This window comes from Psammomys obesus, unplaced genomic scaffold (assembly GCF_907164565.1).
Source record: "Psammomys obesus unplaced genomic scaffold, mPsaObe1.curated_primary_1811, whole genome shotgun sequence".
In the NCBI taxonomy this organism is placed as follows: domain Eukaryota; kingdom Metazoa; phylum Chordata; class Mammalia; order Rodentia; family Muridae; genus Psammomys; species Psammomys obesus.
In genome coordinates this window covers 778,063-793,665 of record NW_026596129.1, presented here as the reverse complement: position 1 = coordinate 793,665, position 15,603 = coordinate 778,063, and the positions used below count along the sequence as shown (strand labels likewise).

The 15,603-nt window shown below is 52.0% G+C and overlaps 2 protein-coding genes across 4 annotated transcripts in view; one reads left to right on the top strand and one right to left on the bottom strand.

Moving 5' to 3' along the window:
- Positions 1-329: 329 nt before the first annotated feature.
- Slc6a8 (solute carrier family 6 member 8) lies at positions 330-9,777 on the top strand. Of its 2 annotated transcripts, XM_055591805.1 has the most exons (13): positions 331-1,243; positions 2,831-2,962; positions 3,763-4,012; positions 4,429-4,561; positions 5,794-5,928; positions 6,022-6,125; positions 6,216-6,340; positions 6,849-6,961; positions 7,078-7,215; positions 7,293-7,395; positions 7,493-7,593; positions 7,667-7,837; positions 8,176-9,777. In XM_055591805.1, exons 1-13 carry the CDS (start codon positions 982-984, stop codon positions 8,314-8,316), a joined length of 1,908 nt encoding a protein of 635 aa, XP_055447780.1. In that variant the 5' UTR covers positions 331-981; the 3' UTR covers positions 8,317-9,777. The 2 variants fall into 2 exon arrangements, with proteins under 2 accessions (XP_055447781.1, XP_055447780.1); XM_055591806.1 differs by lacking the exon at positions 7,078-7,215 and having other exon boundaries at positions 330-1,243.
- Positions 9,778-13,513: 3,736 nt separating this feature from the next.
- Bcap31 (B cell receptor associated protein 31) overlaps positions 13,514-15,603 on the bottom strand; it is a 28,328-nt gene continuing 26,238 nt past the window's right edge. For both annotated transcript variants that reach the window (XM_055591796.1, XM_055591795.1), the window contains exons 7-8: positions 15,215-15,315; positions 13,514-13,918 (exon numbers count right to left, since the gene is read on the bottom strand). In XM_055591796.1, the coding sequence (XP_055447771.1) occupies positions 13,880-13,918; positions 15,215-15,315 (140 nt within the window). In that variant the 3' untranslated portion in view covers positions 13,514-13,879. The remainder of the gene's footprint in view (positions 13,919-15,214; positions 15,316-15,603) is intronic.

Here is a 15,603-nt window from a genome sequence, read left to right as displayed (position 1 = left end):
GCTAGAAAGCGAGGAGAGTAGGGAGGACTAAGCATGTCTGGAAGTCAGTCAGAGACTCCGATTTCCTGGTAGTTCAGAAAAACCTGAGGGGACTTTGACCCCACCCGGGCCAAGCGATCGTGGAAGGAATCATGGCTCGGCCCACTGAAAAGGAGGTGCTGGCCAGCGCCCCAGGTAGTAGCCATCCTGCTCCTTACTGGAGCGGCATCTCCGGAGGAGGAGGAGGAGGTAGGCGGAGTGACAGGGAGGGCGGGATGGAGGGGGGAGGGGGGACCAGCCGGGTCGTGGGGGTGGGGCGACAGTGACATCACCGGGAGTCGGTTCTTAAGCAGCAGCTGGTCGCGCCGGGAGAGAGAGGGACTGTTGGAGTGCTGTGGCGAATCTTGGAGTCCGCCGCAGCCGGGAGAGCGGCTATAGCCGCCGCCGCCGGGAAGGAGGGGGCGAGGCGCGCCCGGGGCCACCGGAGCCCTTAGTGCCGGCAGAGCCGCAGGCGATCAGGACAGCTGCTCAGGGCTGGGCCGGGGCCGGGGTGGGGGGTGGGGGACGCGGGCCGCAGGCCCCTTGCTCCGGCTGCAGCTTGCAGACAGTGGGCGTCCGATGCCACCCGCTCCGCGCTAGTGTGAGCCTCCGGCCGGGCGAACAGTCGTCGCCGCAGCCGCCGCCGCCCGAGCCGCGGGCAGGAGTCTCCGGAGCCGCCGCCGCCCGGCCAGGCTCCGCCACCGCCCGCGCGCTCCCGGGCCCCCGACACACATGAGATTCTTCAGGCTCACTTTCAAGTGCTTCGTGGACTGCTTCTGACTGCGCCGCCCCCGCCGTCCCGCACCCCTCCCGCCGTCCCGTCCCCCGGCCCGGACGCCCCCGAGGCCCCCGGGCGGGCCCGCGCTTTCGGGACCCTCTCTCCAGGTGCCACCGGAGCCCCTTGCCCGCCCGCCACCCTCGAGGCGCCGCGACCCCCGGCCTGGCCTCGCGGCCCCAGGGGCCATGGCTAAGAAGAGCGCCGAGAACGGTATTTACAGCGTGTCTGGCGAAGAGAAGAAGGGTCCTCTTATCGTGCCCAGGCCCGACAGTGCCCCGGCCAAGGGCGATGGCCCCGCGGGCCTGGGGGCGCCCGGCAACCTCCTTGCCGTGCCGCCGCGAGAGACTTGGACACGCCAGATGGACTTCATCATGTCGTGCGTGGGCTTCGCCGTGGGCCTCGGTAACGTGTGGCGCTTCCCCTACCTGTGCTACAAGAACGGTGGAGGTGAGTGCCCCCGCCCCTGAGCATCCCAGCATTCTCATCAGTGGTCAGTTCCCACCCCTAGCCTGCTGCAGGCCCACCGGAGCAGTAGGGCAAAGTCCAGAGGGTGGGGAGGCGCGCCCAGAGCTCGTGGGGGCCGTGGTGCCCCCTCACAGACCAAGCGTTCGGTGACCCAGCACAGCAGCCTCCACCCCCCTCACTGGTCATGTGCCTGGCAGTGTGGGGGGAGGCAATCAAGGAGAGCTTCCTGATGAACTGAGGGGCTGCCTCCCAGGCTTCCAGCCCAGGCTGGGAGTGATTGGCTACTGAAGTGGGAAGGGAAGGCCTCCCCCAAGTGGAGGGGGCTCCAGGAGGTGAGGAACCCTGGCTGCTCCCATGGGTCAGGCACACAAGTGACACATTGTGTGACCCCCCCCCCACACGTGTATACACAGGAACACACACACACAATGGGCCACTCTGTCCCTCCCCCACACTCTCCTCTCCCTCTCCTCCCTTCTCTCCTCTCCTCTCCCCTCCCCTCTGGCCCAGGCTTGGAACACTGGGTGCTTGAGTCAGGCTTGGGAAGTCTGCAGCCTGGCCCGCCTGGCGCCGCCACTAGACACGCTGTGTGCACATCTCATGCCCAGTTGCTGAAGCCCAGCTTAGCAACAGTAGTGGGTACTCTCCTGTCCTGGGACTGCGAAGCAACACTGGATTTCTGGAGAGATGAAGCAGCTGGGTGATTGGTGGAAAACTGAGTCCTAGAGGGGAGGCCTCTGTCCAAGGTCACACACAGGAAGGATGCTGGAAGCAGGAGCCCAGCAAACTGCAATTAACTCTGTCACTGAGTAGCAGAGAGACCTGATGGGGCAGATTAGGGGTCCTAGAGAGCAGTCAGCGGGAGTAGTCAGAACTACAGCTGCTCAGCTCTCCTCTCCTTCCTACCACCCCATGTAATTACTGGAATCCTGTCTCAACCCCTTTTCCTTGACTTGTTTCCCTTTGTCCTACACCAATACCCCCTTAAGCAGAGAATTGCCACCTGCTCAGCTTCCTCCTGGGACCCTCATGATTATAAAATGCAGGGTAGTTGGGCTCACTCACTGCCTTTGGACAAGCCCCAAAGCCTGAGCACCCAGCCTAGCACACACAAACACACCCTAGCCATTCCTTCCTGTTCTGCTGCCTGCCAAAAAGAGCTATGGCACAGAGATGCCTGCATACATAAGCCTGTGTGTGTTTTTGATGCCTGTTAGGTGTCCACAGGTTCAGAACTCTCTGATCCAAGGGCTCTCTGTGATACAGGGAACACTGGCTAGACACTGCTGTTGTGCCTTCTCCCAACAGACGTAAGAGCTCATGTCCTGGGATTGTTCACCTTGAGCCTCTGAGTCAGTGGCCACCCCTGCACTGATTCACTCAAGTGGGAAGTCATGAGACTGGGGTGCAGGCTGAAGCTGGGGCTCTGCCTGCACCTTCTAGGATTTCTGGAGTCTGGGCTAGTCTATGAGGCCTGGCCAGGTTGGCTGATGGGTTTGGGTTAGGCCTCTCCTGCTGCAGGGGGTCATTGGGAGGTATCCTGAGCCTACACCATGCTTTCTCCTACAGGTGTGTTCCTTATTCCCTATGTCCTGATTTCCCTGGTTGGAGGAATCCCCATTTTCTTCCTGGAAATCTCACTGGGCCAGTTCATGAAGGCCGGCAGCATCAATGTCTGGAACATCTGTCCCCTATTCAAAGGTGAGCCACCCTGGTCCAACTCTCAGTTCTCCTCTTTCCGCTTATTGGGATGAGGGCTGGAACAGAATATGGCTGTGATCCACTTAAGAAGAAATCTTTTCTTGCCCTGAGTTTATAAGAGAACCTACAGGACATAAGATCATACAGTTAACTTAAGAGTCAGAAACTAGGGTGGGATGACAGGCTTGCTTAAACAGGAAAGGATAGAGCAGAAACAGCCACACTTAGGGGCAGGACGTGTTGAACATACTTGACTCCCTACAGAGGTCCTACTACTGTCCTTGAAGAAGCTGGGTACACAGGGGTGTAGCAATTTGCCAAGGTTGCCCACTGAAAGGGTGAATACTTCCCATAGTGCTTCAGATTACTGGAAAGTTCTTGCAGCTGATATGTAGTGGAGGCTACTGGATAGATGGGGTGGGGGCTTGCCTTCTGTGACTTCAGGGTGGCAGTGGGTCCTGGGAATGGGCAAGCATTTGAAGCTAGACAATCAACAGGATGTAGCAGCCACATAAAGGAGGAGAGGAGCACTATCTTTATCTCTGGGCAGGATAGAAGAGCTGAGGCACAGAGAATAATGGAAGAAGAGGACAAATGTTAGTGGGAGACAGACAGGAAAGATAGCCCAGAGGCAGGATGAGGAGGGAGAAGATACAGGGAGAGGCAGAGACGTACAGGGAGTAAGCTTTCAGGAACTCAGCAGGAATCAGTGCCAGCTCTGGAAGGGGAGATAACGAGGGTGGTAGGAAAATGGCCACAAAAGATCCTAGAAGGAAAGGCAGCTTCTCACTCCTCCTCAGGTCTAGGCTATGCCTCCATGGTGATTGTCTTCTACTGCAACACCTACTACATCATGGTGCTGGCCTGGGGCTTTTATTATCTGGTCAAGTCCTTCACCACCACTTTGCCCTGGGCCACGTGTGGCCATACCTGGAACACTCCTGACTGTGTGGAGATCTTTCGCCATGAAGACTGTGCCAATGCCAGCCTGGCCAACCTCACATGTGACCAGCTTGCTGACCGTCGGTCCCCTGTCATCGAGTTCTGGGAGTGAGTAGGGTGCCTCTGAGCCAAGCCCATCCTATCTCATCCCTTGAGCTCTCCATATATGATCAAGCCCTGGGTGTGCATGGCCAAGGGTGCAAAAACAATTACTCCTGGGCTGTGTCTGTCCTCATCCTCCAGGAGTACCTACACCAGTCCTGGGACTTGAATAGACATGGCTCCTGCAGCAACATGACATTTTCCATTGTCTTGTCATGTTCACCTCATTATGGAGCTGAAACTGCATATTTGTCGAAGGTTGGGGTAAAAGTGATGACCTGGAGTAGTCCTCCAGACACCTGATGGTGGGGTCTGGACCAGGGATGTAATGAGGGAGGACCTGCCAACTCCACAGCAAATCCCAGCCACTGTGCCATCTGCTGACATGACCCACAGGTGTCCTCCTTTCTTCCCTACCCTAGGAACAAAGTCTTAAGGCTCTCTTCAGGGCTGGAGGTGCCAGGGACCCTCAACTGGGAAGTGACCCTGTGCCTGCTAGCCTGCTGGGTGCTGGTCTACTTCTGTGTATGGAAGGGGGTCAAGTCAACAGGAAAGGTATAGCTGGAAGCAGGAAGGGTGGGGGCATCATTGGTTGCCTGGGAGGGGTGCATGTCTGCAAGGGGCCCAATGACAATAAGGAGGTGACTGGACTGAAACTCAAGCCTACAGAGGGGATGGGTCCTTAAACTCATAGTTTTTATTCCCACCTGTTGGTGGGCATTCTTTCTCAATCTTCGCATCCAGGGACAGTAACCTTCAGCCCTGAGAGTTAAAGGTCCAGGCAGTAGCTACCATTCCCTGTGTCCACCACCCCATTTTGGCCCTTTCTATTTCCTCCCTCTCCCACTGCTTCTCCCTCTGTTTCTCCCTACTCCTTCCTAGATGCCTAAGTCGATTTTGTCACTCTTGGTGGACCTGATCTATGGGGGCTCTACTCAGCTGTGGGATCCTCAGGCCCCCCAAGGAAGACTCCATATATCCCTCCTCAGAGGTTCCCTCTCAGGTTACAAAGACAGATGAACCAACACATTAAAAGTGCTAAGCCATGGGACAATGATCAGGTCCATGGAGGGCCAAACTCCAGTGCATCAAGATTCATTCACAGCAGGGTCCTCGAGTGCTGAGTGTCTACCTCCCTCCTTCTCTCCCTCCCCCTTCTCTCCCTCTCTCTTTAGCAATAACACCAAGCTGCAAATCCACCCCTGTCTTTCCCTTGCCCAGCTAGATTCCCTAGCTGCTAAGGAGCCCACCAGCCTATCAAGGATGACCTGGAGTTTGGACCACAGGGCTCTGAGGGATATATGCTTTTTAGAATCCTCTGTAACATTGCCACAGATTCTTCTTGCCCATACTCCTCATACCTTCCTGGCCTCATATAGGCATGCCCCCACATGGACATACCCAGATGCCCCTCGGGAGACTTTACATTGTCTCACTCCCCATGACCTGCTTTCCTTCATTAAACATAAGATACACCTAGGGACCCTCACCTTTGAATTCCATGGCCCGTTTCTCCCCTCCTTCACAGCTGACTTGTGCCTGCTATCAGGATTCATGGGTCCCAGCCTGTCCCCTAGCTTCCCTGGGGGTAGTTACTCATTCAGGAATAGAATAAGTGTTACTGGCTTTCTTAACCCAAATTCTGAGCATGACTACAATTTGGGAGACGACTGCGGCCCATGTTGTCAGCTCGCAGTAGCACTGGGAGCCAGCCACCAAGCTTAGGCAGGAGGCCTCTTAAGGGGGAGCAGGGATCCAGAACATCTCTGAGCACCCTGGCCCCCCAGATCGTGTACTTCACTGCTACATTCCCCTACGTGGTCCTCGTTGTGCTGCTGGTGCGAGGGGTGCTGCTGCCTGGAGCCCTGGATGGTATCATCTACTATCTCAAGCCTGACTGGTCAAAGCTGGGGTCCCCTCAGGTGAGAAAAAGGTAGCTTGTGGCAACAGGATTGGAAGAAGCAGCCTGTTAAGCAGGGTCTCTTGTGACTCTTTTCTTGGCTCACCCCTTCCAGGTATGGATAGATGCGGGGACCCAGATTTTCTTCTCTTACGCCATCGGCCTGGGAGCCCTCACAGCCCTAGGCAGCTACAATCGTTTCAACAACAACTGCTACAAGTAGGCACCCGCCCCTGCCCTGCCCTGCCCTGCCCTTCCTTGGAGCAGTGGAGCTGCTTAAACCAAAATATTATGCCCCTCTACCTCCAGGGATGCCATCATCCTGGCACTCATCAACAGCGGGACCAGCTTCTTTGCTGGCTTCGTGGTCTTCTCCATCCTGGGCTTCATGGCCACAGAGCAGGGTGTGCACATCTCCAAGGTGGCAGAATCAGGTGAGCTGCCTGACCTCAGCCCACCTCCAGAGCAGCAGAACTACCCTGATGTAGGGCAAAAACAAAAACATTCTGAAATGTGACAGATGGGTTCAGCTAGCTGTTCAGATTCTATGCAACTGAGACAAGGCTGGGGGGACCCTGCCCTCCCCACCACCACCACCAGGGCTGCAGGGTGTGTTCAGTGCTGTAGATAGAAAGAAAATGAGATACTCCTTCAGCCCCTGCTGTGTCACCTCAGGAACCAGCCACTGCCTTGGCTACTGGAACCCAGGGAGAATAGTTTGAATCAGGAGTCCTGCTAATACTGGGTGGGGCTTCCAAGGACCACAGACTTCCAGAACCCTGGTGTGAGCTGTGTAGGACCTCAGTGGGCCTAATCACGCTGAGGCACAAGTAGTCCCCAGGTTTCTGTTATTTTACTATCTGGGGGAATGGGTGTGACCTTGAGCATCAGGGTACTCAGGATGGTGCTGAAGGCCAGTCTCTTTTGCATCTTTGCACTCAGGGCCTGGCCTAGCCTTCATTGCCTATCCACGGGCTGTGACACTGATGCCTGTGGCCCCACTCTGGGCGGCCTTGTTCTTCTTCATGCTGCTGTTGCTCGGTCTGGACAGCCAGGTTTGCAGGAGCTAGGGCAAGAATGGGGTAGCGGCTGGTGGTCAGGGGACTTGGTACATTGGGCAACAGGTGCATGGGAACATGGGGGACCTGGGCCTGAGCTGCCCTGGCCACAGTTTGTAGGTGTGGAGGGCTTCATCACCGGGCTCCTGGATCTCCTCCCGGCCTCCTATTACTTCCGTTTCCAAAGGGAGATCTCCGTGGCCCTCTGCTGTGTCCTCTGCTTTGTCATCGATCTCTCCATGGTGACTGATGTGAGTGGAGCAGGGTGGGCTACTGTCACTCTCCAGCTGTGGGCTATCATATTCCCTGACCTGACTCTGTTCCTCAGGGTGGGATGTACGTCTTCCAGCTGTTTGACTACTACTCAGCCAGTGGCACTACCCTGCTTTGGCAAGCCTTTTGGGAATGTGTGGTGGTGGCTTGGGTTTACGGTAGGTCAAGATGAAGGGTTGGGCTAGAAATTGTAGGGTACAATGAAGGTGGGTGGTCTCCAACTCAAGCTTTCCTGTCCACCTCACCCTGTTCCAGGAGCTGACCGCTTCATGGATGACATTGCCTGTATGATTGGGTACCGACCTTGCCCTTGGATGAAATGGTGCTGGTCCTTCTTCACCCCACTGGTCTGCATGGTAAGGCTGGGGAAGATTGGCAAATAGTGTGATGTAACGGGGAACCAGTGACTATAGGCATCTATATCTACAGGGCATCTTCATCTTCAATGTTGTGTACTATGAGCCGCTGGTCTACAACAATACCTACGTGTACCCATGGTGGGGTGAAGCCATGGGCTGGGCCTTTGCACTCTCTTCCATGCTGTGTGTGCCCCTCCACCTCCTAGGCTGTCTCCTCAGGGCAAAAGGAACCTTGGCAGAGGTAAGGTCCCAACCCAAGTCTTCCCTGCCAAGAGCAGACCCATCACTCAGAAGCATGGCCACCTCAGATTGGAGGGGGTGGAGATAGATGGAAGGAAAGCTAAACCATTATGGCCTCATGTAACAGCAGGGAAGCAGGACCCACCTCTCACTTCCCTAGCTCCACACAAGGACCACTCAACCCTGCTTCCCATTTCAGGGAGCGGGGTCTGAAAGGGTGCCCTAAGGGAAGCAGACCTGCCTTGGTGGCAGACAGTAGGAGGTAGAGCAGCAGATGTGGTTGCCATGGGGTAGAGCACATGACCCTTTCGAGGTTCAACATGCCCTCCTCTCCCACAGCGCTGGCAGCACCTGACCCAGCCTATCTGGGGCCTCCACCACTTGGAATACAGAGCTCAGGATACAGATGTCAGGGGCCTGACCACCCTGACTCCAGTGTCTGAGAGCAGCAAGGTCGTCGTGGTGGAGAGTGTCATGTGACAGGCACCCCCAGCTCACATCACCAGCTCATCCTTTGGTAGCCATAGCAGCCCCTGCTTTAGCCCTCACCCATGCCTCCAGGGGGCTTGCCTTTCCTTAACAGTTTGGGGGTCTGCCTTGGGGGGAAGGGGAAGAAGCACCATGAGTGCTAACAAAAATAACCTTTCCATTTTTAATAAAACGCCAAAAATATCACAACCCACCAAAAATAGATGCCTCTCCTCCCCACCTCCCAGCCACGCTGGTACTTGCATTGCTTCCAGGCCCCACCTCCTGTCCTTCCTCCTGGAGCCCAGGACCCATCTCCTACCCTTGCCAAGCCCACCTGCCTGCCTCCCAAGCTCTGATCTGTAACTAACACACCTTCACCCCTGAAACAACAGTGGCAGCTTGGGAAACAGGAGAGGAGGGAAAAAATAAGGTGGGACAGGAGAGGATACAAGAGAGGGACAGTGGAACCAAGGCAAATGTTTCAGCGGAATTAGACCCCTCTTCCTACCCCTATTCTAGAAGCTAGAGAGCCAGTCAGCAATGGAACTTTGTGTTCCTGAGTCAATTGCCACCAATAGTAATTGTATGAGCTTGGGTCTGAGTGCATGTCTCTCTGTTTTGCACCCATGTGTGCACATATGTGTGCGTGTGTGTGTGTCTCTGTGTGTGTGTAGAAGATGTGTAGATCTCTTCTCTCTTAGTGAAGGTGAATACCAGAAGTAAACAGAGCCTCTGGTCAAAAGAGGCTTGTATTTTGCACATTTTATAAGGAAAAAAAAAAAACTAAAAACTAAAAACAAAAAAAACCTGAGAGTGAGACTTCTGCTTGTATATTTCTAAAAAGCCCCAACCACCCCTTCCTTCTTACCACTCCTTTCCTTCACATCCCCACCTTTCTTCTCTGACCCTAGCCAAGGAGTGTGAATTTATAGACTTAATTTTCATAGGCAAAACAAAAGCTTCAGGCTGTTGAGTATGTGAGTGTTGTGTGGATGTTCTGTGTGGGCTCCAGCTAGAGACTGGAGTGGGAAAGTCGGGGCCTCATGAGTGTCCCCACACTGTCCCTTTGCCTCTAAGTCTATGGGGTGGAAGGCTATAGCGTTGTTGCAGGGATCTGGGTCTGCTCACCTGGCATGCTCAGGCTTGCCCCACACCCTGCTCCCTGGGCTGGGCATGATTGCAGGGATCGCCCATGGACACAGCCCAGGGAAGGGATCTTGGGCACAGCTCCCACCTCCAAGCTGATGTAACTTTCGACATCTCAAGTCTTCCGTGTAGCAGCTTAAACCCACATCTGTGTCCCATCAAGCCTGAAACAGCCGAGTAGCCCCTAGAAAGTCTTCCTTCTCACAGGGCTAGACTAAGCCAGGGAGGTGGGGCTGGGTAAGGGTGCAGGCCTTTGGGGACATTCTTACTGTGCTAAAAAAGCCACTGCAAACATAGCAATAAAAAAACACTTCATTTTCCAAAGTTGGCTTCTGCTTCTGCTTCTCTGGAAGAGGAATGAGGTGGGGATGCAGGTGTGGGAACCTTCCTCCAGCTCCAGCTTTGCATTCAGAGAGGGACTCTGCACCTAGTACCATGTCAGAAACTGGAAACAGAACAGGGAAGGAAAGCAGGCAGGCATAAAGCTTCAATCCCCTAGAGTGAAGAGCATGGGAAGATAATAAGTTCAATAGGAACAAATGCAGCAGAAAGAGGCTGCAGCTATGAGTTACTAGAATTTTTCTAAACCAGACGTGGTGGCTCATGCCTAGAAGCCCTGAACTTGAGGCAGGAGGATCAATAGAAGTATGTTCCTGAGCAAGTGGCTTTCCAAGATATAAAAGTAAAAGGTACACCAGGATCACAGATAGCAAGAGGTAAGGTGGGGCAATGATCCAGAGATTAGGCATAAGTATCTGTACCTATTTGGTGGCATTGGAGCTAAGTGGAAGAATTCTTTGGATTGGGGTATACTTTCCCTGCCAGAGGATGGATGAGTACATGATGCAGGATTGAGCAGTCAAGACAAATACCAGAGATTTGGCTTGAGCCACAGGAAGAACAGTACTGCCAGGTCCTGTGATGGGGACAATTGGGAGTTGGCTTTGGGCATGTCATCCGGGAAATACCATCCAAGTGGCAATCTCTGGTTGGCAAATGAACATAGGACTTTGCAGTTCTAGAAAGTCTGGCTTAGAGCTAAAACTTCTTAAGTTCTCACATGAGTCCTGAGTCTGGAAGGGCTGGGGGTGGAGCATAAATGGGTACAGATGGAAACTCAATGAAGAACAGCATCCTGGGCCCTGGCTGGTCTTCAAGGGTCAAAAATAATGGTGTTATAGTTCACTATGTGGTAAAGACATCATGGTGACACAGAAAAGATTGGTCTTGGATAACATGCAAAATCCTCATTAAAAATGAGAATAAAAACATCACCTGGGCCAAGTAGCATAGGCTTGTTAAACCAGCAGCTGAAGCAGAAGGATCAAAAGTTCAAGGTTGCTTGTGCTATAGAGTTCAAGGCCTGCCTAGTAGCTACTGATGTGATCAATGGTTTACCTACATAGCATATACAAGTCCCTGAGTTTAATTCCCAGGTTTGCCAATGGCACTGGGGGTGGGATGGGTGGTAAGCCGAGTCTAGTAATCCAAGCTATTGGGGGGGGGGGCTAAGGAAGAAGAATCAAAAACTCAGTGTTCTTTGGCTACACGGCAATTTTAAAGCCATCCTGGGCAACCTATCAAAACTGTCTCAAAAGCAGGAGATAACAGCTCTTGCATAGCATCTGCAAGACCTTAGGTTCAATACCCAATGGGGGAATTGAGGGAGAGACCCAAATAAACATGAATAAATTAACAAAGAATGGCCTGTCCACAGAATGCACTATTACTTAGACTGAAAAAGGAAACAGATACATGCTGCATGGATGGCCCTAAAGGACATGATGACTGGTCAAGTGAACTACTTCCAAAAGAACATTGTATGATTCTACTCACAAGAAACTTCTAGGGCAGGCAAATCCATACAGATTGAGTAGAATGAAGCTTAACCCCAGACCAAGAGCTGGGGTTAAGGAAACATGGTTTATGCTGCAGTATGGGGAGATGAACACGTATCTCGACAAGGGTGTCAGTTTCTACATGTGCAAGTGCTTAAGGCCATTAAAGTATGCACTGGAAAATAGTAAGGATGTAGCTGAGCATGGTGGTACATGTCTGTAAACTCAGGGAGACAGAGGCAGGTGTATTCCTGTGAGTTCAAGGCCAGCCTGGTCTACAAAATGAGTCCAGGATAGCCAAGGCTACAGAGAAACCTTATCTTGAAAAATGAAAACAAACAAAATAAATAGTAAAGATGTTTTATGTGTTACAAACATAAATTTATGCTTTACCACCATATAAAAAAGTGACAGAGAGCAGGTCTTGGCAGGGTGGAACCTAGTGCATAGAAAGGGCTGCCTCTGAGGGTTATATAGTGCCACAGGAGGGATGGTGGCCACACAGCCCTAGTTTTATTCTGTGCAAAGAACTTCTATTCCATACAGAGCAGGAAGCAGTCATCACCTGGAGCGTACTGGAGCTTCCCTACCTTCTCAGCACACTTCAGCAGTCTGTCTTCCTTTACTGAACCCTGCTCTTGTCCAGAGTGCCATTCCCTAAATCTCAGCCTGTTATCTTCAGCTGCAAAAGATCTTCCTAAGGTTCACTAGCACATTCCCCAGGCCTCACACCACCCTTTCTTTCAAATAATTCCACCCATGAGAAGGAGCTCACAGCCTCAGGCTCTCTCCACCAGGTATCTATTCAGGATGAAAGCTCTGGTCTACAGTCACTTCCCCTTCAGGCTAAATAAAGGCCTTTGCAGCAACCTGTCACAACTCCAGAGAGAGAAAATGATGACATCACAGAAAAACAGCTTCAGAGCTGTGCCTTTAACTGGGTGCTACAACAGATGGGACCTATTTACTCAGAAAAGCTGCTCCTGTACAAAGGTTTAAGAAACTGAGATCAAAAAGTCCAAGTAGAATGAGAAAATGATTGGCAAACCATCAGAGAGAATGCTCCAGAAGCTGGGCCAGAGAGGGTAGTGGCTAGGGTCAGAGTGAAAAGGCAGGAGAAGCGATCTGGACTTTAACCATCCAAAGCACAGACAAGCAAGCTCAGGAAGGCCCAAAGTAGTCCAGAACACTTCCTGGAAAAGTGGACTAGTCCTAAACCTTGGCATAGCAACCAGAGGGTGTTGACTAAATGCCTCTGTTCCCATGGGCACCACCTCTAGAGTGCTGGGAAAGGGGTAGACTCCTCACTGGGTAGCCATGCTTTGAGGGTGGGAAAGAGTGACAGAATGCTTGATAAGGCAATGGCTTGGCCTAGTCCCAGACAGTTCAGACAGTAGTAGGAACATAGTTGTCAACTATTTAGCCAATATCAACACCTTCAGGAGTCACTCCAATTCCGACACTTCTAACCTGTTCCCATAATCTCTCCACCCAGTCTCCACAAACAGTAGGCATAGCACACCCTTCAAGGGAAGGCTCATGAAGGAGGGTAGGGTGGGGGTGACAAGCACCTGATCAGGGACAGGCCCTTTCTTGTGCCCTGCTGGAGAGCAGCCTAGCTCCTGGCTGATCTTGCTCTAAGAAAGTAAGCAGTGAGGGCATGGAACTGTCAGCAAAGCAAGCCACTGCAGAGAGGCAGGATCACATCCAGTAAGTCTTCAGGGCTGGTGGGCAGCACGAAGACCCGAGCACTATGCACTCCTTTCTCAATTGCCTTGAAGGCCCTCTCCACTGCCTTGTTCTGTGCTAGCAAGCTCTAGGTCACTGCCAAGGACAGTCTCCTCTCCCAGTCAGCATTAGTCAGAGGTCATGCTGTAAACCTTCAGGAGGGGGTTGGGCAGGGAGTGACTGATGGCACTCTGCCACATTCTATCTGTCCTGAATGTGATGAATAGGAACCCAGAGAAGGCACCAGGAAGTCCTGCTGGTTTACCGGGCTTCCCAGACAGTTGCCAACTCCCAGGGAGACTGACAAGACAGACACTCCCCAAAAGCCATAAAGCAGAGTTGTCTTGGCTGAAGGGGAGCAAAACAGGGAAGGGAAGGGAAGAAAGAGCAGGAACTTTGAGGGCAAGTGTGAGTCTGCTCTTCTGGGACTAGAAACAAGCTCAACTTAAGGAGCGGCAGAATCATCCCCAAAGCCCCAATTAGATACAAACACCTTGTAATGTAACAACCTTTATTGACACCATGGTAAAGCATTTGACCTGCTTCACAGCCTCCTTTAGGACACATGGCAAAACAAACGGGATTCAATCGCAAGCCAGGTCACAAGTGCTTTTCTATACTTCTGGAAGTAGAAAGTACCCTGGCTAGGCAAGACAGTGACAAAATTACTCTTAATGAACAACAATTGGGCCCTTTTAGTAGGATGGCAGTATGTGTAAAGGAGCCAAAATCTATAAGCTATGGAAGAAAACTGATGAAACAGAAGGGAGTAAACACAAGAGGAACAGGTTGAGAGGAGAGAAAGCAGTGAGTGTGGTTCAGGTGGAAGGCCAGCTGTAGGCAGGGGGAAAAGCAAGCCTTTACTCCTCCTTCTTGTCCACGGGACCATGTACTGAGACCTGGAAAAGGAAAGAAACCCCAAAGAAATAAGTTAGCAGGGCTTGGGCCCACCCCTTGGGCCTCTAGTACCATGTTCCCAAGCACTTGGTTCCTCTGTCCTTTTGATAACAAGTACCCAGGCAAGCAAGGTGCCATACCCTCAAGAGCATCCAAAATCTTGCCAGGGTGGATGTGACAACCTAACCTATCCACTAGGAAAGAGCCTGGACTTAATACCAGGGGAGGACTGGTAGAACCTCAGTGAGCTGAGCCCCTTTGGGGTAGGGTGGCAGTTGGAGGTGTCCACCACAGCTCTCTTTTAGTGAGAGCAAAACCAAGCCCTTTTATAAGCACTCAGCAGGCTAGCTTTTAAGTCCTAATATATGGCCTTTTTACCACTGTGTACCTTCTGCTCTTTAAAACTCAAATCCTTAGGGGTTGAGAGATAGCATCTGCCATAAAAGCATGAGGACCTGGGTTCAATCCCCAGAACATTAAAAAAAGCCATATGTAGTAGAAGATTCTTGTAATCCCAGAGCTGTCGAGGTAGATCAGATTTGCTCCAGGCAAATGAGAGATCCTGCCTCATAAAACAAAATGGATAGCTCTTGAAGAGTGATACTCTGGTGTCCACATACATGTGGGGACATGTGCATGGGTCCCAACCCCCAAGTCCTTCCCAGATAGCCTGGTATACTCTGAGGGCCTAGGCACTACCTGTAAGGCTGGACCCTTCCTCCTACCTTTGATGAAAACCATACAAATCTAAGGGTATTTACTTGGGTTTTTCCACTCACCTTCCTGACTACCTGAGCTTCCAGCTCTATTTGGAATTGTGAGGTTAGCCTGAAAACCAAGTTCAACTAGTACTTAGTAGGTGAGGCACCCTTTGAAACTTTATCCTCACTTCAAACTTTGTTAAACCCTTACCCCCATCCCACAGGAGAGGTGGACAGAAACAGGACACTACATTATTGAGGAATTTTTTTTTTTTTGAGGCAGGGTCTGAAACTTTTGCAATTCTCCAGCCTCAGCTTCCTACAGTAAGTACTGGCATTTCAGGTATGGCCACCACACCCAGCTTTCCCACAAATGTTCTTAATGAAACCCGACTCCACAGCTGGGTTGGCCTAGAGTTAAATACTCCCTCTTTACAAGGTTGAGATTGAATTTAAGGTAGGAAAGGCTCAGAGCAGAGAGAGCCAATGTACTGACAAGACTGTCCTTAGAGGTTCTAGCCCCACCATCTAGTACCCTATAAATTATGCTGTAGGACCTATACTCTATCCTGCACCTACAGATGGGGAAACACTGACCTGCAGCTTGGCATGCTCTTCCAGCAGGCGATCATATTCCTTGGTAAGGCCCTCGGACTGCTTCTGCATGGCCAGGGTCTCATTTTCAGCTTTCTCAAGTTCTAGCAACAACAAAAATGAATGCAGGAAGAAATTAAAAGATTATGTAAGACCCAAGATCAAGATGGAACAAAAAGTCAGAGCACTGGTCCCCTTAGTCCCTTCAATGGATGGACATTAATGGTTCTCAGAAGGGGTGACCTTTTAAATGTCTGGCAGTGTGAGGCAACGAGCAAAGTTCCAGCATCAAGACCCCTAGTGACAGTGATGCCATACACAGTATCATTGGCCAATGACTACAATGCTGAATGAGTCTACACTCAATCTAGGGATGAAAAGGAAAAAGAAGG